The sequence below is a fragment of the Typha angustifolia genome, chromosome 11 (genome assembly GCF_048772165.1).
Source record: "Typha angustifolia cultivar Huaian chromosome 11, ASM4877216v1, whole genome shotgun sequence".
In the NCBI taxonomy this organism is placed as follows: Eukaryota; Viridiplantae; Streptophyta; class Magnoliopsida; order Poales; family Typhaceae; genus Typha; species Typha angustifolia.
In genome coordinates this window covers 15,136,247-15,159,220 of record NC_133249.1, presented here as the reverse complement: position 1 = coordinate 15,159,220, position 22,974 = coordinate 15,136,247, and the positions used below count along the sequence as shown (strand labels likewise).

The 22,974-nt window shown below is 38.8% G+C and overlaps 4 protein-coding genes, 1 non-coding gene and 1 pseudogene across 6 annotated transcripts; 2 read left to right on the top strand and 4 right to left on the bottom strand.

Annotated features, from left to right (window-relative positions):
- Positions 1-82: 82 nt before the first annotated feature.
- On the bottom strand, positions 83-3,563 carry LOC140770128 (peptidyl-prolyl cis-trans isomerase CYP21-1). Its single transcript, XM_073111143.1, has 7 exons — positions 3,356-3,563; positions 2,987-3,065; positions 2,482-2,529; positions 1,680-1,703; positions 1,353-1,535; positions 637-712; positions 83-559 (listed from the first exon to the last, which is right to left on the bottom strand). Exons 1-7 carry the CDS (start codon positions 3,428-3,430, stop codon positions 397-399), a joined length of 648 nt encoding a protein of 215 aa, XP_072967244.1. The 5' UTR covers positions 3,431-3,563; the 3' UTR covers positions 83-396.
- Positions 3,564-4,205: 642 nt separating this feature from the next.
- On the top strand, positions 4,206-4,419 carry LOC140771538 (small nucleolar RNA U3). The gene has a single exon (XR_012106192.1). It is a non-coding gene; the product is annotated as a small nucleolar RNA U3 (small nucleolar RNA).
- Positions 4,420-5,338: 919 nt separating this feature from the next.
- LOC140771428 (uncharacterized) lies at positions 5,339-9,708 on the bottom strand. Of its 2 annotated transcripts, XR_012106163.1 has the most exons (6): positions 8,977-9,708; positions 8,334-8,439; positions 8,144-8,250; positions 7,971-8,038; positions 7,766-7,857; positions 5,339-5,570 (listed from the first exon to the last, which is right to left on the bottom strand). XR_012106163.1 is itself a non-coding variant. In XM_073112983.1 (5 exons), exons 1-5 carry the CDS (start codon positions 9,546-9,548, stop codon positions 5,500-5,502), a joined length of 924 nt encoding a protein of 307 aa, XP_072969084.1. In that variant the 5' UTR covers positions 9,549-9,706; the 3' UTR covers positions 5,339-5,499. The 2 variants fall into 2 exon arrangements, 1 of the variants encoding a protein (XP_072969084.1); XM_073112983.1 differs by lacking the exon at positions 7,766-7,857 and having other exon boundaries at positions 8,977-9,706.
- Positions 9,709-12,048: 2,340 nt separating this feature from the next.
- Positions 12,049-17,543, top strand: LOC140770404 (endoplasmin homolog). Its single transcript, XM_073111594.1, has 15 exons — positions 12,049-12,153; positions 12,273-12,399; positions 12,491-12,644; positions 12,732-12,812; positions 12,901-13,012; positions 13,125-13,251; positions 13,342-13,480; positions 14,171-14,288; positions 14,401-14,585; positions 14,805-15,020; positions 15,099-15,264; positions 15,341-15,482; positions 15,573-15,723; positions 16,408-16,812; positions 17,073-17,543. The coding sequence occupies exons 1-15, from the start codon at positions 12,087-12,089 to the stop codon at positions 17,334-17,336; spliced, it is 2,454 nt and encodes an 817-aa protein (XP_072967695.1). The 5' UTR covers positions 12,049-12,086; the 3' UTR covers positions 17,337-17,543.
- A 707-nt stretch (positions 17,544-18,250) lies between these two features.
- On the bottom strand, positions 18,251-20,596 carry LOC140770648 (thaumatin-like protein 1; annotated as a pseudogene).
- A 77-nt stretch (positions 20,597-20,673) lies between these two features.
- On the bottom strand, positions 20,674-21,557 carry LOC140770203 (cold shock domain-containing protein 4-like). The gene has a single exon (XM_073111260.1). It carries the CDS (start codon positions 21,477-21,479, stop codon positions 20,913-20,915), a length of 567 nt encoding a protein of 188 aa, XP_072967361.1. The 5' UTR covers positions 21,480-21,557; the 3' UTR covers positions 20,674-20,912.
- Between the last annotated feature and the right edge of the window lie 1,417 nt (positions 21,558-22,974).

The following is a 22,974-nucleotide window of genomic DNA, read 5'->3' as shown; positions in this document are numbered from 1 at the left end:
TCGGACCCATGAGGATCCGAATCCAACTTGAATAACTAGGCGAATAAGAAGATATCATTATTTTTATCCAGGCCTGCTTATTCGTGAACGAGGTGAATAATTTCACTTGGCATCAAAGTATTAGAGGAACTTCACTAGCAGTACAAACAATACATGCCACAGAAACTGGGATATCACTCTTATGTCTTAAGTGAGAAAAAATTGCATGTTACAAGATAATACTCCTAGCAAACAACAAACTAACAATTGATTCAAAACTCAGAAGATATTAATCCCACCAACTATTTCCTATAGTTCTTCAGATCAAGTGGAAGTCGTAGTGCAAGCATCCACCCCATCAAATTCGTTTTGATAGTGAAACTGCTTCATGATGTTGGGGATTGCGACACCGAAATCTCACATTTCCTCATCCCATTTGCTCTTGGGTATCTCCCCTGAGTCAGCAATTAGAACCTTCTTCCTGGGTTTACCATTGTAAGTCCCAGCTCCTCCTTCGATCGCGTAGACGGTATCCATGCCCTGAATCACCTTGCCGAAGGCAACATGCTCGCCGTCCAGCCTAGGAAGCCAGAATTGTTGGACATTTATCAGTTAAATTCACTCCTAGCTTTCACAGGTTCTGAGATCAATCCTTACCAGCTTGTCTTAATTGTGGTTATGAAGAACTGAGATCCATTGGAATCCGGCCCTGAGTTCACCATAGAAACAATACCTACAAGAAGAATGAACATTTAAGATGACAGTGAATATTAGAAAACAGCAGATATATTGTCTCAACTCTCAAGTCCATCAAACATGACAGACAAAGGATAGAAAGCATTGCAAATTTTAAATATCTTTTGCTCTTAACTTAAACAGGACACATTGAAATTAAAGAAAAACAGGTAGATCTGGATAACTGAAATTTTCATTTTGGCATAGTATTCTTCCATGATCTGTTTGCATTTCTAGGTGTATCAACCTAATTTCTGACAAATCCTTCCTTCTTTAACATAAAAGTTGTTTTCTAACCAAATTGCTGGAAATATAATAGTTCAGTTGGTATGTCAGAGCATAATTACTACCTAACAACCCATCGTACTGATAGCTCGGGCTCACTGAAATTTTGTAAAGTAGGATCAAACCTTTCGAAGCTTTTAAATCATTCAGCAGGCAAGATGATGTTGCAGCATATGAGAAAGATAAACAAGTTCCAGTAGAATCTTTAGCATTTTCTATTTACTTCGCATGATGAGAATACAAAGAACTATATCCAGGAGAAATGAATGCAGTTTAGTTATTTGCATAATTATCATCTTGAGCTGGACACATATTCAACCAAGAAATAGAATTCATCGATTGAATATCTAAACCTGCTTGCGAATGTTTTACGATGAAGTTCTCATCAGGAAAGGTGCCACCATATATAGATTCTTTGCCCCTTCCATCACCATAAGTGATATCACCGCCTTGTATCATAAAACCAGAAATTATGCGATGAAATGGTGTTCCCTTATAGTGAAGAGGTTTTCCATTGGGCCCATTGCCATTTTCACCTGCCAAGCATATAATGATTAATGACATCACATAACTTCTGAAAGAGCTCATTTTCTTAAATTATTTCATGTCTCTTGCAGTCTAAGGAAACAACTATCAAACCAATACATTTGAATCATTACAGTTCAATGAGAGTCAAGTACCTGTGCAAAGAGCCCTGAAATTTTCTGCCGTACCACAAAAAGAGAGCGTCAGACGTCACCTTGGAAAATGGGTCATGAATTCAAAAGGCAAAAGATAATTAATATGGAAGGAATATATGAAGACCTCTGACATAAATACAACATTAATAACAAGATTGATCATCAGGTTAAATATTATAAGCAGGCTAGAGTTTGATTTGTGCAAACAGGATAAGGGGGGTGATGAAAAATGAATGCTCATGAGAGATATGGGTACATAATAAATATAACTCATGGCCACTAAGAACTCAACACATGAAGGACTATTCAGCTCAGAAGTTCTGTGGCATTTTATCAGATGTTTTAAGGCCTTCAGTGACAGGGAGCCCCAAAGCTTTGCCCAGATTAGACCAACTTTTCCCTCTAATGTTGGAATACTATCATAATGGCAGGGCACTCAAATGTCTTACAAACTGATCTGACATCATTAATAGATGGCTCTATAAAAGCACTACAGCCACATGTAGGGGAAAGATAATAACAAAATTCGGCCAAAGTTGTAGTAGGCACATAACTCTCTCCTGAAGTCGCAGATAATAAGACCCAAAAACAAAAACTGAGGTGGCAGAGGAATGAAACTGTGAAGAAATAGGTTTCATTGGCTTTGGAAAAAGAAACCTCGCAACTAGATATTGCACATAACCATTTCATAAATCCAAATTAAAAAACAGTAATCTATATTAAATTTGTAATCTGGAAGTATAGGTAAAACCAATTTGGTGCAACGTATAAATGATACAGAAGAAAAGGAACATCAGCATACCAACAGTTTTTGGCACCAGCTCTCCATACAATCCAATAACAATTCTACCTGCACAGAAATTGAAGAAAAATGTATAGAAGCATCGGCAGCAATTTAAAGCTCAAGGTATGATCTCTGCCTAGGCAGCTGTGGCAAAAACTTTTAAAAGCAGCAGGCTATTTGACCAAATTACACAATTACAAGTTAGCAATATGAGTGGCGAGTCATGTTGAAAAAAAAAATGGAGAGAGTATCATGCAGAATGGTCACACTTATGACAAAAAAAATTGCTTACATATCCATCATATCTCAGTGGCATGTCTAGCATTCGACCATTAATTGGAGCAGTTGACTCAGATGATTATTCAAACTTAAAATAAAGAGATGACATAATAAGAAAAGAATAAGTTTCAGATAATTGAACTAAGAAAGAAACGAGAGTAGCAGTGAATTAAAGAAGCATGCGGATAGAATTAACATATCATATAATGCAGTTGGAAGAAGCAAGACTTCCTCGAATATGTACCTATGTGCTGCCCATCAATGTCAACATCCAAGTAAACTCTATGCGTTATTTCAGGCAACTTTTCCACCTTAATCCCTCCCTGCACAAAAAAGAAAATACACGAAAATTAGACAAAATCTTTTAAATTTTACAAAATTTTCAGGGCTAAATTTCTCAGGAGAAAATTATCCCCGCAATAAGACTGGCTGCTGCGGATCTCCACCGAGATCACAATACCTAACAAAAACACCCCCATCCACCCGCAAAATTACACTCCCATTTCGATCCAAACTGTGACTGCGAGATGGTTCGAGCAAGATCGAGAGACGGATAGTAGCAGCACGGGATCGGATAGCAAGAAATAGATAGGAAGTGAGGGAGTTACTGCACCTGCTTGCGGGAGACGGAGAAGGCGAGGAAGACGATGACAAGGACGACTAAGGCGATGATGCCCTTTCGAAGCATCGTGGCCTCGTTCTCGTTCACCGGAGTTCCTCCTCACTCACTACACCATCACCATTACCTCTCCTCTCTCTTCTTTCTCGATTTTGGGAACGATCGAAGCGACCGAGCGAGAGAAGTTAACAGAATCGAGCTAGAATCCCAAATCGGCTAAGACCAATTTAGATTGCGACTCGAAGTCAAAGGCCAACCTAGTTGGGCAGCAAACCATGGGGCCTGAGAAAACTGGGCCAAGGCCCGACTCGGATCCTCTTAGGCACAGCAGGACCCGACCCGGATATCTATTGGACTGGGTCGGGTCTAAATCTTGTCTAAGCCCGACCCAATCCGATCCGATCCAAGCACGTAGCATCCGACCAATCTATTAGATTTAAATTTTTATTTTAATTATTTAAATTTTTTGCCACCTTCTTAACGAAAGCACTCAATATAAAATGCATGCAGGTTAAAAATATTTAAAATTTGATTATTGCATATGGGATAGAAGAAAACAAATTTGATTCAAAGGTACGATTAGAAATCTTTTTCTAAAAAGTAAATATATGAGAGACCAAGTATACAATTTGGCTTCCTAAATAATTTAGTTTATTTCTAATAAAATTTTAAATCAAATGAGGCTTAGCAAGAGACTGGATTGGGCCAAGTCCAAACCCGGGCCATGGCCCATGAGCACCCCTAAGCCCAACTGTGGGATTGCGTTTGAATGTAGTTTAGTACCATATCGATATATTGATAAAGGAAATCGCTACTTATAAAAAGAGGAGTTGGTACGTATGGCACGACCTTACTTGAACAGGATCTGTTCTATAGGCTCGTACCACTGAATCCTTTAGTGTAAAGGAGACAGGCAACTTAAGTCTGGTGGATGAAACATGACCTCACTGCCAGAGCGTGATTAATGGCTGAAATCCTTAGGGATTTAGGGCTGTAGAGGATCGTTCTCAGCTTGGCTACCGCCGGGCTGGGGTGGCTCTGAGGTTGTCTGACAGACCCAATCAATATTTCTTTTTTCTTTTTTCTTTTTTCTTTTTTCTTTTTTCTTTTTTCTTTTTTCTTTTTTCTTTTTTCTTTTTTATGGATAGTTCTGATGGCAGGTGTTTGGTTGATGCGTGATAGGTGTTCGATAGGTGGTTTGAGAGATTAGATGAATGTCAGAGAATGGCAAATCTTCCGCCTGTGGCCTTGTGCTCCAATTTACTTGGATGAATCACTACAAAGTCATGCTTCATATACTAAGGGTACCTGCTTGTTTATACCATCACAGGGAAAATGAAAGAATGAATATTCTCAGATTATAACTTAAAATAAGTGGCCGGAAAAGGTTGTCTCACAGTATCACAATACTGTGATTCTGAATGACTGTTGAAGGTTTAGATGGTCTGGAATGTGGTTCAGGATGTTTTGTTATAGTATTATGGGATTGTTCTGCCTCGTATATTTTGATTGGTTGGAACTTGTTTTTTCTGTTGTTAGTTGCTTGGTTGTGTTGTTGGTAGTTAGTTGTTTGGTTGCCGTTATTGTGTTGAAAGTTGTGATTGTTGGTATGATTTTGGTGTGTATTGTTTGCAGACCCTTTGTGGTTCTGGTTGATGGTAGTTTTTCTTTGGTTAGGGGGTTCGATATACTGTGTAGGGTTATTCAGATATTTCTGAGATATTGTTGACCTTTGTGATGGACAGTAACTATTTTAAGTTTCTATGTAAATTTTTTTTCACAAAAAGAAAAGAAAACTTAAACAACATAAGCTGCATTATCAATATGATAGGCTTAGACATATAAACTGGGCTTAAGCCCACTTGCTCCTAAGAAAGAAGCTAATGAGTACTGACATCTTTTGTGCAATAGTGGGATAACCTGGAATGGTTGTCTATAATAAAATAACGGAGTAGAGCATAAACAAGGCTTACAATATTCATAAATAAGCCATTTGCTTTGTAAATACATATATTTACAGTCCGTAGAAACTGAGCAAGCTTTTAAGTAGGTTATCGGACCAAATGTAGATACAACCAATGCTACCAGGCAAGTACCAGCAATTATAAGGACAATCCTACAAAGTGGGTCATCCAATGTCACAGGAAGAACGTTAAGAATGTCATTCTTGCTGGAGAGAGCAGGTTAAAAAGAAATGTTTTGGTTACTCCTGCAAGCAAAAAAAAAGAAAGAAGAAGAATAAGAATAAGAAATAAGAAGTGGAGAAATATATATACATGCAGCAGCAATGAGGCTAAATAGCCAAAGTGCTAGGCATTTCACGTGAATTTGTATGGGAAAACACCGCCTATTATTATACTTTTAACTCTGATTGTAGGTACATCACTACATCACAAATGAATGTAGAGATTGCATGGGGTAGTTCACTATTTTGTGGAAGATAGCAGGAGACGGTTCCTAATGACACAAGAGTTAATGGGACAAAACAGTGGCAAGAAATAATGAGCACTCAAATGAAAAATAACTAGCATCGCCTCAAAGGAAGAATAACTAATATAATTACCAGCTGTCAAAACCAAGGATAGTAAAAGATCTTGCTTATAATCCATAAGCCTGTGTTTGGTTCGAGGCTAAGGCTAATCCTGAAATTGGCTAGGGACCATTAACTATATTCAGTAATTAAACACCATTTTACCTCTAACCAAATCCAAAACCAAACAGAGGAGAGAAAGTAAAATGAGTCTAAGTTTGATTTATTCTTAAAGTACTTGAAATGTCATCAATCATGTTCTAACATCATTAATTTCTATCCAAAATCAACCCATTTTTCACTTTTTCATATCATATCAATATAATAATAACACATTTTTTTAAAAATTCTATCTCATATGTCCTCAATTTCCCTTTAAAATGAACACATTTTTTTTTCCAAAAACAATCAAAATTTACTATGTCCGCAATAGCTTACAAGACAATTGTAGGCTTTTAAGCCTGTAAATGGCCTTGTAAGCCTGCAGTAGCTCACTAGGCTACTTTTTTCTTATTCTTTTTTCTTTTGAATAAAGTCCACAATTGAGAACTTCTTAAAAAGAAAATTATGCGACATTACACTCGAGCTTACATTAAGCTGGCAAGGAGCCCTTAAGACTTGGAAAAAGAAAACGAAAAACGACAAAACCTTTTAATGGTTGCAAACTTAAAGGCTTGTAAGCCCACAACCATTTGGATTTCTTTTAAAAACAAAATAAGAAAAAAATTGTCATTCAAAAACAGAATTTAGTAATAATATTTTAGTACTAACAAACTTTAAAATCAAAGAGTCAAAAATCTTTTTCTCTTTTTCTCTCTTTTTTTTAGTCACATCAAAGATAATAACTATACTCCTTGTCTCATTCACACAACTGAACACCCAATTTCCTTAAACTAATTTAAGCTAGTTAAAATGAGACTAAGAAATGAGTTTAGCTAGCCACGTTCAAGTGTGAGACTTAAACTAAACGAAACCTAAAAGACTACGACATCTGAAGATTGACAACTTTAATCCAAGATAGACGCTAAACTAAAATCGCGTTATCTAGGAATATATTCAGCAAGTAGCCTGATAATAAGTGTATACATACTGCTGCATAACCATCCCTAGGCCCTGTACAGGAGGGACCCTCATGCTGACTCTCACTTTATTGGGTTTTAATTATTAAGTAATCAAGCTTCTAAGTTATTCCAAGAATAAGCCACCTGCCAAGTCAATGTTGCCCCTTCACAGGACTCACCCCAACCCCAAACCTTTGTGGTTACAGTTCTCTTTTAGTGTCTCTGTTGTTCCCCTTGACATCATAATTACACTGTAATAGAAGAATGTAAGGATCACCTATTTACAATATCCAAAGGTGTCACTCATATGGTTCAAATTGCAAAATATTAGTAAATTAGTTGTAGGAAGTTTTGCTTAGTATGCCAATTACAGGGCCACAATCAACTTCAGTCTTCAGGACAACAAAATAAGGTAATCGCCTCCAGAATATCACATATTATAGTTTAACCGAGAGTATAATTATTGGTTTGTCTGCCATTTTGACCAGGAGATAGTACAATATGGTAGAACTTTAGAATTCAAATTACAGGTAAATAGTTAAAAATTGTGAATCTGTTGCAAATTCCTCCTCGTAAAGGATCATAAAAACCAAGCATGACAAACTCCACAAGTATGATATATGTATATAATTAATACAAAATATGTGATTTTTCATGACATATAGAGTCAAAAAAGTAAATTGGTTGAAACTTCAAATAACAGTAAATGTCATTCTTGTTTTAGTAAGAGAAAAGTAGGAGAGGGAGCTTGATAAATCAGATGGCTAAAACTTTCTAGGTGTGAAGAATACTTTGAGAAAGTGAATGCAATACCAAATACACAACAAGATGTTCTTCAATTCTTTAGACTATGGTGCGTTGTCATATAGCCTAACAATTCTTTAACATAACCTGACGAATCATTCCTGTGTAGGAAAAATATATAAGCAATTATTGTCTAGATGGAGTTCAGAAATAGAAAACACATACTAAGAGAGGATAAAGGATTAAAAGTATAGGCAGAAATCTATAGTGGTACCTTCCTTAGACAGCTTCTGACCAGTTGTTTCGTCATTGACGTCAGTGTGGGAAGTATCTTCTGACAATCTATAAGGTAATTCACTAATCAAGCAGTGACTAAGTGTAATCAACAAAACTATAGGCCAACATTCAAAAAGTTTTCAACCTCCATCTGGCAATAGTAATGAGTACCTTTCGACTGTTGAAGGGTGGTGCAAAAGTAAACTCGAATCAGATGTCTCCCTTTGGGATACCTCTGTAAGCGGAGAATCATCGCCATCACTCTGTTTAAGTTCCGCCTAGCAAATATAGCAAGAAATTAGTGTATTCTACCTTAGATCTAAGTAAGAGAATGACTGGAAAGATTCCAGACAGGACTTACTTTGGATTTCTCTATCATCCACCCAGGAATATTTTGGGAAAGAAGAGCGACATATTGTTCCATTGCAACCTCTGGGCTTATATTTCCAAGTCTTTGCCAAGCATGCCTAGCACCACAAAACCATGCCTATAGTCAGTAACAACCATGTACCCTGCTTATATAACAGGCTACACGAATTAGTGTGATTCTTTCCTATAAATTGCCTTTCACCTTTTGCCTTATCCCTTATCACTACAGTTTTTGTGCAGCTGAAGTTAAAAACCTCACCACCAACTGACTAATTTTATTCACTCCAACAAGCCCCAATCCTTGCCTTTCTAGAACATGGCTATTTTTGGTATTCCAAATAAACATCATCAATCCTATTCAAGGCAATTCACTAGTTATTGTATGATTGCTCTCATATCCAGGTATATAGTGATCTTACCTTCAGTAGCATACTATTCTAAAGTAATGCATCCTAATTTCAAATTTTTATGTCTTAATCCTTAGTTGCAAATGCCTGAATCGAAATTAATACAGCTTATAACTAACATTAGAACAAATAAATGGAGCCTATATCACTTTAGGAAAGGAAATAAACCTACTAAATTACTAATAGCTTCATGAGATATATATACAGTAAGATGATAGAGTTTTATACCACTTGGCACGAGTGGAGAGCTTCAACGCCATGGGGTGCGGGTCGTAGCATGGCCCCTCCGTCGCAGCCTTGTGAAGCCCATACAACTGCATCTGCAACTCGTTACTTAGCTTCGCCACCGCCGCCGCACCGCCCTCACTTCCCACATACTTAACAGCCACATCAAAGAGCTCTTCCACCTCGCTCCTCTCAATCCCCTCCCACTCATCCTCCCCGTGGAGCAACGATCCCCCTTCCTCTACCACTTCCTCTTCCTCTTCCTCTTCCTCATCGATTCTCTCGATCTCCACCTCCTCGCTCGTTTCTTTCATAAGAACTTCTCCTACTCCGGCCTCGTCAACTCCAGATTCCTTCTCCTCTCGTGATCTACCTTCTTTCACCTCGATCCCGCCAGAATCCCCCCTCTCCTCCTCCCCCTCCTCCTCCTTGATCGGCCGGAGCTTAAGATCCGCCGCGACCTCGGTTCGATCTACGTCGTCGGATTCCTCGCCTACAGCGGCGATCTTGCCGATGAGGAAGGCGATGAGGATGGAGATGAGAGCGGTAAGGAGCAGCTCCTGGTAGAAATCCATCGCAACCCTACCTTTCCTAACCCTTATACTCTCTCAGCTTCGCTTCGGCTCCAAGAAAAACTAGAGAGAGAGAGAGAGAGAGAGAGAGATGGAGAGAGGGAGGTGAGGGAAAAGCAAAAGGGAAGTGGTCGGTGGAGGGATTTGAGTCCACGTACGAAGGATTGAAACGGAGAGCGCCAAAAAGAACCCAAACGAAGAGAAACGAATATTCCATCTGGAGCTTGGGCTAGCTTATGCGTGTCGCGCGCAAAGATTCTAAGTTTGATAAGGTATTTTTTAAAAATTAAAAATTAAAACAAAAACTCAATAAAATTTATCAAAAAAACAAAACTCATCAAATTTATCGTCTATTTTCATATGCATCCCCCTTTATTTATTTATTTTCTTATACACATGCATCCTTTAAACTATAAAAACTCTGTCGTGTTATCCGCCCAAACTAATAAAATAAATTTGAGTACAAAGATTATGCGGGAAGAGGATTCTTTTAGCTTCCCTAGTATATTATATGTTACATGAATTTAGTACAAAGGATATGTATAAAGCAATGAAGCAGTCAATATGATGAGAATTTGAGAACGATATGTTTAATTGATTGGGTCCATCAAACATAAATTATTGATAGCGACTTAGCTAGTGGTGGTGGTCTTGTTTGTCTATCCATCTAATAGTATGACAAAATCTTGTGCATCAATTTTAAACAAACTCATTTTTTGTATGGGATAAACCTCAAAGCCTTGGAGACACATATGACCCAGACTTTTGCTAGTGTTGTTCGAGATAGGGTTGGTGACCAATCTTTGATTACTTTCATTGACAAGTGTCACAACTAGCACTTATAAGGAATGTATTGTGGTAGTTGGTTGCTAAATAGAAGCAGGGGACTTTATCCCTTAATTATAAGCATTAACTGAGTCTCTCTCTTTTTTTTAATATCTTTTGATCTAATTGTTCTTAGCCTCGTAATGTGATAGTGATCCAATTTTCTTTTGCTGTGATAATGATAATAATTATATTAAATGGTGTGTCAATAAAATTGTATAAGTGATTAGTAGTGGATTTAACGATTCTGGTAACGTTTCTTTTTAAGTTATAATTTTTTTCATTCGAATTCGAGTGCTATTAGAGCTGGCAGATGCATGTAATTGACATAGTAACGTACATCTGATAGTTCTAATCATGTTTATTCTAATTCTATGATTTCCAAGTGTTCAATCTTAAATATGATCATAGCCGTTAGATGCACGTAATTGAGACACTATGAACTACCATCCATATGACTACTAATCCTAAGTAGCCAACCCATCAGAAGACTTTCCAATTCTTTTGGGCTTGTGTCTTTAGAGATCTCAGCCCAATACTAGAGGGGATGGGCTTCAGCAATTTAGGCTAATGGGATAAAGGATTGGTGATAGATACCATAGAAAAATCATGTTACTTGACATTGCATTATAGTACCTATCATGTTTTCCATGCTCTAGGAGATTGAATCAAAATATAGAGAATCTAAGGTTTAGATAAGTGTTAAACATATTTTACCTCGGCAATTTTGGACAAAAATTATTTTACCCTTCTTAAATTTTATTTTGTATAACTATGCATCTACGTCTCTTTGCACTTTTAACTAAATTATAAATACAAACTCTAGTAATAGTGATGACAAAATGACTTAAATAATCTACTCTTATGTTAAATAAATATATATACAATGATATAAAACAGAATTAAGATGTTAAGAGTAATTTTGGCCTCAAATATAGAGAGTAAAATATATTTAAAATTTTAAATAATTTAATAAACATTTAAGACTCCATGAACTATGGTTCATTTCTATATGCACCCATAGACTAATCTCTCGCTATGTAAAGCTGCCAATAAAATGTAAAATAATTGTTTTATTTTAAACTTTTCTTTAAATCTGATTATATGACACTAATATATTAGTTTTTAATGCATTTCGAAGATTTTTAATAATTAAGAGGTTCATGCCACGAAAATTAAATGAGCAGTTATAGGGTCTAGATGTTATAATCCCTAATTTAATAAAATTCTCCGCGGGTAACTTTATTCCACAGTTATTTTAAGGCCACATATGAGTTCACTAAATGGGTCCCAACTCCCAAACCAATTAGAATGCTAAGTCGCACCGAGAGGTCAACAGGTCAAGCAAAGAAGGTTCTAGTACATCGACGTCGAGGCACAACGAGTCGCCCAATCACCGGTCGCCACGTATCATCCATCACAACCGTAGCTATAACAGCTTTACGAGCTTTGGAACATCGCAACCGTCCGTCTCCCTGATCATCTCTATCGTGCACCCTACGCTAAAAATGAGCCCAGGAAACTAATAAACCACGTCAAGACCTCATCCAGATCCAATAAAAGACCACCACGCGGCATTTGCCAAATCCTGGCCGTCGGATGCTCCACGCTGGATTGATAATCTTAAACCTCGTCTCCGACTATTTAAGCGCCGAGACCAAGACCCTCCGCTGTTGTAGATCCGAACAACGGTTTGATCCAACTCAAGCGAACGCCATGAGGAAATGGGCACTCCCTTCCGCTCTTCTCCTTCTCCTCCTCCTCTCCACTGTCCCGGATCAAGGTACGAGGGTCTATCAATCTCCTCTACTAGTCCTCTCCGATCTATTTTGCGGGATTTTTCGTGTGATTTCGAGTGTTTTCGAGCTGTTACTGATGCGATCGTTGCGGATCTTGTTGCAGGCCGTAGGCTCCATGCGAATGCGGAGGAGAGTGGCGATTCGGACGAGCTCGTGGATCCGCCTAAGGTGGAGGAGAAGCTTGGTGCCGTCCCTAATGGATTGTCCACTGATTCCGATGTCGTCATGAGGTTTGTGGACCTGATCTAGTGTTTTCCCTTCTCCTTGTTGAGTTTAGCTCTGAAAGATGCGATCTTTTTGTTTCTTTTGGTGAAATCTTAGGGAGGCGGAGTCGATCTCGAGGAAGACTCTGCGGAGTAATGCCGAGAAGTTTGAGTTCCAAGCTGAGGTTTCTCGGCTTATGGATATAATCATCAACTCGCTCTACAGCAACAAGGACATCTTCTTGAGAGAACTTATCTCTAATGCATCAGATGTATGCGACCTTGTATATTGAAATTGTTTCCTATATGTGTTCTGGTTCTAATCTTATATGGAGTTAACTATTTTCCCTTTTGTCTAGGCGTTGGATAAGATCAGATTCCTTTCCCTCACCGATAAGGAGATGCTAGGAGAAGGTGACAACACTAAGCTAGAAATCCAGGTGAGTGGTGTCACGACGAAAGAGAATTAGTTTTACACTTTCTCTAGATTACATTTGATTTGAGCATGCGATTTATGCGATGCTGCAGATTAAGTTGGATAAGGAGAATAAGATCCTATCTATTCGTGACCGAGGTATTGGTATGACGAAGGAAGACTTGATTAAGAACTTAGGAACCATAGCCAAGTCTGGAACTTCAGGTATTGGCGCATTGCTAACCTTAAGCTGATTGGTATAGATAATTATCTAGTCCATTATTTTATATAAGTTGGGAACATGTGTAGAGATAATTATGCTGCTTCTTATGTGCAGCATTTGTGGAAAAGATGCAGACGGGGGGTGACCTCAGTCTCATTGGGCAGTTTGGTGTAGGGTTTTACTCAGTCTATTTGGTTGCTGACTACGTCGAAGTTATTAGCAAGCACAATGAAGACAAACAGTATGAGTGCTACCGCTCATTTTCTCTATCACTTATCATGGGATCTTTTTCTTAATTTGATGCCATGGATTACCATTATGAAATTCACAGATACGTATGGGAGTCCAAGGCTGATGGGTCATTTGCAATATCTGAGGATACATGGAATGAACCCCTTGGACGGGGAACTGAAATAAAGTTGCATCTCAGAGATGAAGCCAAAGAGTATTTGGAAGAGGACAAATTGAAGGTATGCTTACTTCATTGTGGTTTTTTCTGCACTTCATCTTACAAGAAGATTGCAGTCTCTGTTGCTACAGTTTCCATTGGTTCCATGTGTTTGATTATTACATTGTATACGACTATGATACTTAATCATTCTTCGTATTTTTTAGAATAGGAATTTTGATCCAAAGAGGGTATCATTGCTTAGCTTATTTGTGGTGTTCTGAAATACTTATTTGTTTGACTCTCAATACGGATCAAACTCACTTTCTATCAATCGTCCACTATTATATGCTCTATGTTATTAGAACCAATCTACCGTAAAATTCACATATCAAATAAGAAGTACGAATGTGATTAGTGGAAGGGCAAAAAAAAAAAACAGAATACTGGCTACAAATGGATGGCCACTGTTGGAGACCTGGAGTCCTAGTTCAAAAATTGATTTCTGCAAAATTACTTAGAATTTCTTAGATCATGCAGGCAAAAATAAATGATAAGCAAATAAGTCTTATAACTCTCTCAGATATTTCTTATAAGTCATAGGGCCAATTACAGGAACGACATTCATGTTGTAGATATAATAAGCAGTTCCATTACAATCTTTGGTATCTTGACACTAGATGACAGTAATTCAATTTGGAGCAGGAAAATTTGATAATTATATGCCATTGCTGTGGATATTAATTCTTAACTTCAATCTCTCTTCTTGCAGGAATTGGTAAAGAAGTATTCTGAATTCATCAACTTCCCCATTTATTTATGGGCAACCAAAGAGGTTGACGTGGAAGTGCCAGCAGAAGAAGAGGAATCCAGCGAAGAAGAGGAATCATGTAGGAACTTTTGATATAGATTTCAATTTTATCAATAGTCATTGTCAAATCACACTAGGTTGATTGGTAAACATGTTATCCTAGTTCCCTTTTCTAATTTTTTCTGTAACAGCTGAAACAACAACTGAAGATGAGGAAACTGAAGAGGAAGGAGCTGAGAAAAAGTCCAAGACAAAGACAGTGAAAGAAACAACTTACGAATGGGAAGTCTTGAATGACATGAAGGCTATATGGCTTCGTAACCCGAAGGAGGTCACAGATGAAGAGTACTCAAAATTCTATCACTCTCTATCTAAGGTACATGCTTATAGACTTGTTAGAGACTGATTAACAGGACTCACGAGCAAATCCTTTTATTAGTTGTCTTCTAAGAAATTTGTGGGTGATGTTGACTTTTGTAGTTGTTTAGCAGAACTAGTAGTTTGCAATTTCTATAAAAATAGCCATACATGCCAGAAGTTTCTTTAGCTTACTTTTAAATTACCGGCTACTTGATTAACTTTCCTTCTTTTTCAGGATTTCACTGATGAAAAGCCTCTAGCTTGGAGTCACTTTACTGCTGAAGGTGATGTAGAGTTCAAAGCTCTGCTCTTTGTACCTCCAAAGGCTCCTCATGATCTTTATGAGAGTTATTACAACACTAACAAGTCCAACTTGAAGCTGTATGTCAGAAGGGTTTTCATTTCTGATGAATTCGATGAGCTTCTTCCGAAATACCTTAGCTTTTTGCAGGTCTGCATATTCTTGTATAGATTATAGATATGTGATATATGTGAGTGAGCTCACATGGTTTTCTTTCCATCTGTATAGGGTCTTGTTGACTCGGACACACTTCCACTTAATGTATCAAGAGAAATGCTTCAACAACACAGCAGTCTGAAGACGATTAAGAAGAAACTGATCCGCAAGGCTCTTGACATTATTAGACGGATTGCTGAAGAGGATCCTGATGAATTCAGCAGCAAAGACAAGACAGGTATTTTTGTTCACTCTCAGTACAGAAATTGCAATTTTTTCCTAGTTTTTGGTGATAGGATGACCTTATGAAACAGACGTGGAGAAAACGAGTGAAAATGATGAGAAGAAGGGGCAATATGCTAAGTTTTGGAATGAATTTGGCAAATCCATTAAGCTTGGCATTATTGAGGATGCTCACAACAGGAACCGTCTAGCTAAGCTCCTTAGGTTTGAAAGGTTTGTCCTAACTAGATACTCTTTGGATTTGTTTGCATTGGAGAGGCGCAAATAAAATGAATCTTATATACCATCCTTATGTTATTTCAGCACCAAGTCGGAAGGTAAACTTGCCTCACTTGATGAGTATATTTCAAGAATGAAGCCAGGACAAAAGGACATTTTCTATATTACGGGAACTAGCAAGGAACAGTTGGAGAAATCTCCATTCCTTGAGAGGCTTACGAAGAAGAATTATGAGGTAAGATAGAAGCATGGTACCTTTCTTTGTGCAGCATATTTTTATTAATCAAGTTTAGAATGATTGAGGATCAATGGAAAGCATAATATGTTGTCATTTCCTCTGTGGTCTGTGCTTTCTACTTGAACGAGGTATTGTACCTATGTTAATGTCTTTAAAGTTTGTCAGATTTATTGCCAGGGCTGCATGGTGTCTAACTTTTTACCAAATTTTGAGAAACCCTCAGCAAACTATTGAATGTTCCTTGCCATTTGTTTCTCCAAATGATCCAAGATTCATGATGCTTGACCAGCACAAGTATTATGAATTCAATTGATTTGCAAGTATGTGTATAATAATATCTCGTATACCCATTTTTTCCACAGTATGTTTCTTTCCTTTTCAAGTTATACATCCTGAGATCCTGTGAAATTATGCGTCGTCTGTTTTCAAATTCTAGAGTCAGTGCAAACTTATTCCTATCCAGCACTGCTATTCTACTCTTGAGATGTCGGCCAGTCAGCCATGTACACAAATTCTCCAGTATGATGGACAGATTGAAATTTCCATATTATTTACTTCAACTATTATTCACCAAAATTCACAAAGGCAATGTTTGTCTTGGGCCATATTATGATGTTCTTAATTCATACAATTGCACCTTCCGAGAAAGAACACTGCTTATTTTCTTCCACAATTTTTCAGGTTATATTCTTCACTGACCCTGTTGATGAATACTTGATGCAATACCTTATGGATTATGAAGACAAGAAGTTCCAGAATGTGTCTAAAGAGGGTCTCAAGCTTGGGAAAGACTCAAAAATGAAGGACCTCAAGGAGTCCTTCAAGGAGCTGACTGACTGGTGGAAGAATGCTCTTTCAAGTGAGAATGTTGACTCAGTAAAGATAAGCAACCGTTTGGACAACACTCCTTGTGTCGTGGTCACATCCAAATATGGGTGGAGTGCAAACATGGAGAAGATTATGCAGTCTCAGACTCTTTCTGATGCCAGTAAGCAAGCATACATGCGTGGCAAGAGGGTCCTCGAGATTAACCCAAGGCATCCTATTGTCAAAGAACTCCGCGAGAGAGTTGCTCAGGATCCTCAGGTACTATTTTTACCTAAAATTCATTATTGATTTGTCTATGTATGTGGTTCCTTAATTAACATGGCCTCAATATTTCATCAATTTTTTGGAACGATGATTATTTCCTGCGATTAGTTTCTTCAGAATTTCAAACTACTATTGAATTTGGCACCTCAATTTCCTTGTCCACCATGGATTTTGCGGATCTGTGCCCTTCATTACTTTGTACGGATTTCTGATTATTAGGTATATTAATGGAATCTGTGTGCCAATATCTGCAGGATGAAGGCGTAAAACACACAGCACGGCTCATATACCAAACAGCTCTCATGGAGAGTGGTTTCGTGCTCAACGATCCGAAGGAATTCGCCTCAAGCATCTACAAGTCTGTCCAGAAGAGCCTAGACATCAGTCCTGATGCAACAGTAGAAGAGGAAGATGAGACAGAGGAAGTTGAGGTTGAAGAAGACTCTACTAAGAAGGAAGCTGACATAGATTCTATTAAAGAGGAGGTGGAGGATTTTTCCGCCAAGGATGAATTGTAGACTTAGTAGCCTGTGCTGAGCATTAGAAGAACCCTCTCTTTTTCAGAGTTTTTAATGACGTTATTAGGAAAATGAACCAGAAGAATGATCTTGAGTGTTATCCAATTTCTATGCAGTAAGCATGCATAATTAAGGAGATTTTGAGGTGTACCTTAGTTGATCAACAAAAGTACTGTCTATAAAAACTTCTTTTCCTTTCATCATTAACCGAGTTCTGCTTCAGGATGCACAGATACATATTCCTCACTTTCTTTTCTACAGTATCCCTCCTCTCTGTGAGGAGGTGATGATTATTACTCTTTTAGCTACTCTTGTTTTCTTGCTGGTTGCCACCAAGGAATGCAATGTGTGATGATTGGTTAGCTATAGTGCCTGGCATTGGCCTTGAAAAACTAATCTGGAGGAAGCTTCTTTCGCCGTAGAATTTAATCTATTTGGCTTTGCTGTTTTTCATTATTATGATTGAATAACTTGTAAAATATGGTTGACTACCTAATTTGGTGTGCATGAATTTTTCTTCTCTTTTATTGTAGATTATATTTATGTGTTTCTTAGGTTAACCATTAACTCTCCATACATTGATGTTGGGGTTATAAAGCTATAAATTAAAAATGAGGTCTCATTTGTCTCATCACCTCAAACATTCATTCTTGCCGATGAATTTATTTCCACTCCTCTCCACGTCCTTAACCCAATTTAAATAGCAATCCCTCTCCAAGGAGAACAACGTTAAACATTAATTATAACCAAAATATAGAATTCTGATCATCAACAACATTACAAACAATAGAGAAGTATTAAGCCTATTAAAGAAGTTTTGCTTCTTATCTTTTATAGTATTGATTTAAGTGTTAGCGATGCATTGATATTATTCTATATGATAAATTATCACTGTACCTCAATGTTTGAATTTTATTAGCTCAGATCATAGATTCGAGTTCGATGATTCCCGTGTAATATTTAGTAAATTTTTCACAGAAGCTTAATATAATGCTATGACTTAATTTTACATGGAAGAAATATTAATCACCTGGCGATGTTGGGGCAAAAGGTGACGGCGTAGTCGGCGCCTCGGCGGTCCCGGCGGCGCAGGTGAAAGTGGACGTGGCGTCGCCGTAGGCGTAGCTGTATGCGCGGGGATACGCCTTCGGTCCGCACGTGTCGTCCCCGAACGCCTCGCACGCGCTCCGACACGCCACCACCGCCAGCTCCGGCGGGCACGCCCCGTTGACGTCGACCGCGCACCCCGTAAACCCACAGTAGGGCACGCTCCCGCCTACCGGAGTCACCAAGATAGGTAGGCTGTAGCCGTCTACTAGGCCGACGTCGTAGAAGTCGTTCGAGTTGGCGGCGCCGAGGGTGAACTAGGCTAAGGTGGCGGGCCGAGGCAGTCGACGGAGCCGGAGCAGCAGTCGGCGGTGGCGCAGGAGAAGAGGTTGAAGGAGGAGTCGGAGGAGCAGAGGGTGCGGGCCCAGACGCGGCCGGACCAAGAAGTGGGGCGCCCACGTGGCGGGACTCATTTGGTGAGAGGGGGAAACCGGCGGTGTGGAGCGGCGGCGAGCCGGAGTTGGAGAGGAGGCCTGGCCACACGGTTCGGTCGCAGTTATTGGTTAGTAGGAAGGTCGTAGATATCGCACTACCTGAGATTTAAATATGTATATATAAATATATATATATATATATGGATTAATTCACTGTAGATATTAATTAGAGAGAAGAGAGAGATTTAAGTTGAGCTTGGAGAAAGGAGAGGAGGAGGAGAAGGTGAAGATGATTCTAAATATATATTAAAAAAGAGGGAGGGATCGAGCTCACATTCATTTGATTATCGTATCTGCGTTTGGTATCGATTCTCTTCTTAATACTACTACTCATGACGCACCTCCAGGCTCCTACTCGAAGGCTAACGATTACGATCAACACTCCCTCTGTTTAAAATCCTCCTATCCAAAATTTCGAACTCGCCGGAACTAGTTTAAGAGGGATTTCTAAACACTGTTCCTCCGACCGCCTTGCTGATTGATGCTGAAGTGCTCTTCATGCAATCAACTTGTTTTTTTACCTTTTCTTTTGTAGGGGCTGCCACAGGATGTTGCAAGTTTAAAGCATTGTTCTTCTATGATCTCGATTGGGAGCCAAAGACATCATCAACTTGCTAGCGGCTAAGAGGAAGGTTTGCTGCCAGCTCCCTGTCTACTCCATTTCTAATTTTGTACGAGTGCTTATATCTATTATTACTTGCTTGATACTTTGCTTGATTGTTATTTGGTATGTGATTAGGAATTGTATTTAAAGTGCGATGGTTAAAATGATGCATGTGGATAAGCTTTGCATCTGAGATCCAAAGCCAAGTCGATACAAGTATAAAAGGGACTGGATATTATAATTACATATGGACTGAAGCCCACGTTGGGTTGAGAAAAACCTCAGCCCAAATGAAGGATTATGCCCTATTTCCCTTCTATAGAACTCAATTACATCCACATTCTATCTCTAATTAAATATGGATCGCAAATGAAGTTAATTCGTCTAGCCAAATTATTAAACAAATTTTATTATCTCAATCAATTTAATCTGCTTATGACCGGACTTAATAAATCATTCATGACACAATACGAGTAGTAACTCATTTATAACATAAGAAAATTATTTATAACCCAACTAACTATTTAACAAATAGTTTATGTTTGTCAACACATTTAATAATCGAATCATATTTATGTTTGCATAATTATAACCCTACCCTCTACCCGAACTTGATCGCCACCTCAGGCACACAACTTGACATTTAAAACCTGATACCGTTAATCTATTGATCAAAGATTGCATTTATTTGGGAGATATAAAAGTGGGATTGAATAAGTTATCTGAGTGTCATAAATCTTATGTTTGATATAAAGATATAATGGACTGAACTAATAATCAGAACAGAAGGGGATAGATACAGCCATCACCAAATTGACCCTTTGAAAAAGACATCTTCCTACCTTTATATCTAAAAGAAAAGGAATTGAAAGCAATATTAATCTGATGATGCTTGACATGCTACCACACTATAACTAAAATTAATTACTAGTAGAGTAAAATAGAAAGGATCATTCAACCAGTCAACTCTTCGCAACTATGATCATCATAAATATTCACAAGAGGCAGAAATGGCTCATTTTTCATATCTCAATAGAACCAACATTTCTATAACAAATCTGGATACTTATCAGATGAAGGAGACCTCTTCCAATTAAAGATTCTGGAGCTTGCATCGCATACAAATTAAAGCATGTAAAAGAAGAAGGGTGGAACAATATTGTAGAACAAACATAGATGTAAACTAGTAATATAAGCAGAAGAGGAAGATCACATTGCATCCAAAAGCAAAATACATTTCTATAGCAAAAAGGAGAGATCTTAGACAACTTTCAAACAGTGTATGTAACAACTGATGTATGTTTCTCCTGTGCTTTAATTGAAATCAAACCATCCTAAGAGATAAAAGAGCAAGACATTTTAAACCCTAGACCAAAACCCTAAGATAACCAACTACTAGGTCAGGTAAAAAGTTGAAACTTTTACCACCATTCAGCCGCGGCAATCTCTAGCGAAATGCCCCGTCCCCCCACAGCTGTAGCAAGATCCGCCGCCACTACCTCCACCATACCTCCCTCCACCACTACCACCACCACTTCCTCCTCCTCCTCCCTGGTAGCAATCCCTGGCCATATGACCCGCCTCTCCACAAGAATAGCAACTTCCACCACCTCCTCCACCGCCATAAGACCCACCTCCGCCTCTCCCTCCTCCATACCCTCCTCCATACCCTCCTCCGTATCCCCCACCTCTGCTTCCTCCACCGCGTCCGCCGCCCCCGTAGCGACCGCCTCCGCCTCCGCCGCCACTTCCGGCGCCGGTGACGCTGGATCCGTCGGGGCCGGTGACGTCGACCGCCTTGGTCCTGCCGTCGTCGCCCTCTGCAACGGAGAACTCGACCGACTCGCCCTCAGCGAGAGAGCGGAAACCGTCGGACTTGATGGATGACTGGTGGACGAAGAGATCCTCGCCGCCGTCGTCGGGGGTGATGAAGCCGAAGCCCTTGGTGCCGTTGAACCACTTGACGGTCCCCTTCAATCTAGCGTTGCCTTGCGCCATTGGAGAGGAAAGAAACAAACGAATAGAAAGAGACGGAGATCGGCGAAAACCCTAACCCTAGAGAGAAGAGAACTGTGCCTTCATCATCTCATATTTATAGAATACGAGGGTTGATAGTATCGGGTTATCGGATTAAAGGTATATAACAAATAGCACCCGTTACCCGTCAGCCCGTCATAATTTTCAACTTGTATATCTAATTATCTATCCATCTGAACCCGGATTTGATTTGGAGCTCGAAAGATTTTGGTTTTTTTGTGGAATTTAACGATATTGGTTTCAGTATATCCTTTTAATTTTTTTTCGTGTCAAATTTATTTCACAAAATTTACTTTATATATATATATATATATATATATACATAGGCATCTTATTTATTCGTAAAAGGTTTTATAGGAATTTTGTAATATAATTTTTAACTAGAGAAAGACGAGAATAAATTGTGGCCGTCGGATGATAGATGATGGAGAGGTGGAGATTGCAGAAGAAAAAAAAATATAGGAAAAAGGAGGGTCAGATTGTAAAAGTTTTAAATACAGGTATGAATTATAAAATAGGTATAACTTAGAGGGTGATTTGTAAAATTCTCCATTTCTTATTCCCCCCTGTTCCCGACTTCATCCATTCTATTCGTGAGAGTAACGCCGACATCTTATACGGATCGGCGAAATCGATTATTAAGCGACGGCGATCCGATATTTCTACCAGCATTGGTCCGTCTCCCACGTGCGGCGAGGAGATCTCGAGACCGACGCGACGCCGGGTATAAGGGCGTCTTCCGCCGCCCGATCCCGATCATCATCTCCTTGTCGTAGTCGGCGCGCTTATCCGGGTCGGATAGTGTGGCGTACGCCGACTGGATCCGGATGAACCCGAGGACGTCGTAGAGCGTCGGGGAAGGCGACGCCGTGGCGGCGCAGGTGAAGTTTCTACGGCGGGGAGGGGGAGAAGGCTAGTCCCGAATTCCGAGGCGGGAGTTCTGATGAGGGATGGATAGCACTGCGATCATGAGAGCATTAAGGTGGAATAAATCTGAGACTTGAAGACGATCGGACGATAAGTTGTTATGTATATATAATTAGTTAGAGAAGGAGCTTATTCTTTGGGAAATTTATTAGAAAAAACCTATATTTGTTCTATTATTATTGTAATTCACACCCTATTACATACATATTTATTTTTCCACCCTTTTATTTTGCCGAAAACATAGATCCAGATAAAAAATAGAAAGGGAACCATAACTTAAGATCAAAGGAAAAGTATTTAGATATTGCTATCTATAAACATAATAAAATATTCTTTATTCTTTAGAAGTCAAATAAAAGTATAATAATAGAAGTCAAATAAGAGATATTTATAATGTTGGTGTGCGAGTGATAATAATAAAAAAATATAGAGTATTTTTGATAAATTCTTCTATTCTTATCCATCTAGAAGGCTGAGTCAGCAAAGGCATAATTGCTCTTTTACCACCGGCACCAGGTCTAGAGGATAT

Excerpts from the sequence above, each read along its gene's own strand:
- LOC140770128 (XM_073111143.1), bottom strand. The coding sequence starts at position 3,430 with ATGCTTCGAAAGGGCATCATCGCCTTAGTCGTCCTTGTCATCGTCTTC. Across the intron at positions 713-1,352 it reads CGTAAAACATTCGCAAGCAG|GTATTGTTTCTATGGTGAAC; the intron begins GTTTAGATATTC and ends TTCTTCTTGTAG. Across the intron at positions 560-636 it reads ACCACAATTAAGACAAGCTG|GCTGGACGGCGAGCATGTTG; the intron begins GTAAGGATTGAT and ends CTGGCTTCCTAG.
- LOC140771428 (XM_073112983.1), bottom strand. The coding sequence starts at position 9,548 with ATGGATTTCTACCAGGAGCTGCTCCTTACCGCTCTCATCTCCATCCTC. Across the intron at positions 8,251-8,333 it reads GGATGATAGAGAAATCCAAA|GCGGAACTTAAACAGAGTGA; the intron begins GTAAGTCCTGTC and ends TATATTTGCTAG. Across the intron at positions 5,571-7,970 it reads TCAGAAGCTGTCTAAGGAAG|GAGTAACCAAAACATTTCTT; the intron begins GTACCACTATAG and ends TTTTGCTTGCAG.
- LOC140770404 (XM_073111594.1), top strand. The coding sequence starts at position 12,087 with ATGAGGAAATGGGCACTCCCTTCCGCTCTTCTCCTTCTCCTCCTCCTC. Across the intron at positions 12,154-12,272 it reads CTCCACTGTCCCGGATCAAG|GCCGTAGGCTCCATGCGAAT; the intron begins GTACGAGGGTCT and ends ATCTTGTTGCAG. Across the intron at positions 12,813-12,900 it reads ACACTAAGCTAGAAATCCAG|ATTAAGTTGGATAAGGAGAA; the intron begins GTGAGTGGTGTC and ends GCGATGCTGCAG.
- LOC140770203 (XM_073111260.1), bottom strand. The coding sequence starts at position 21,479 with ATGGCGCAAGGCAACGCTAGATTGAAGGGGACCGTCAAGTGGTTCAAC.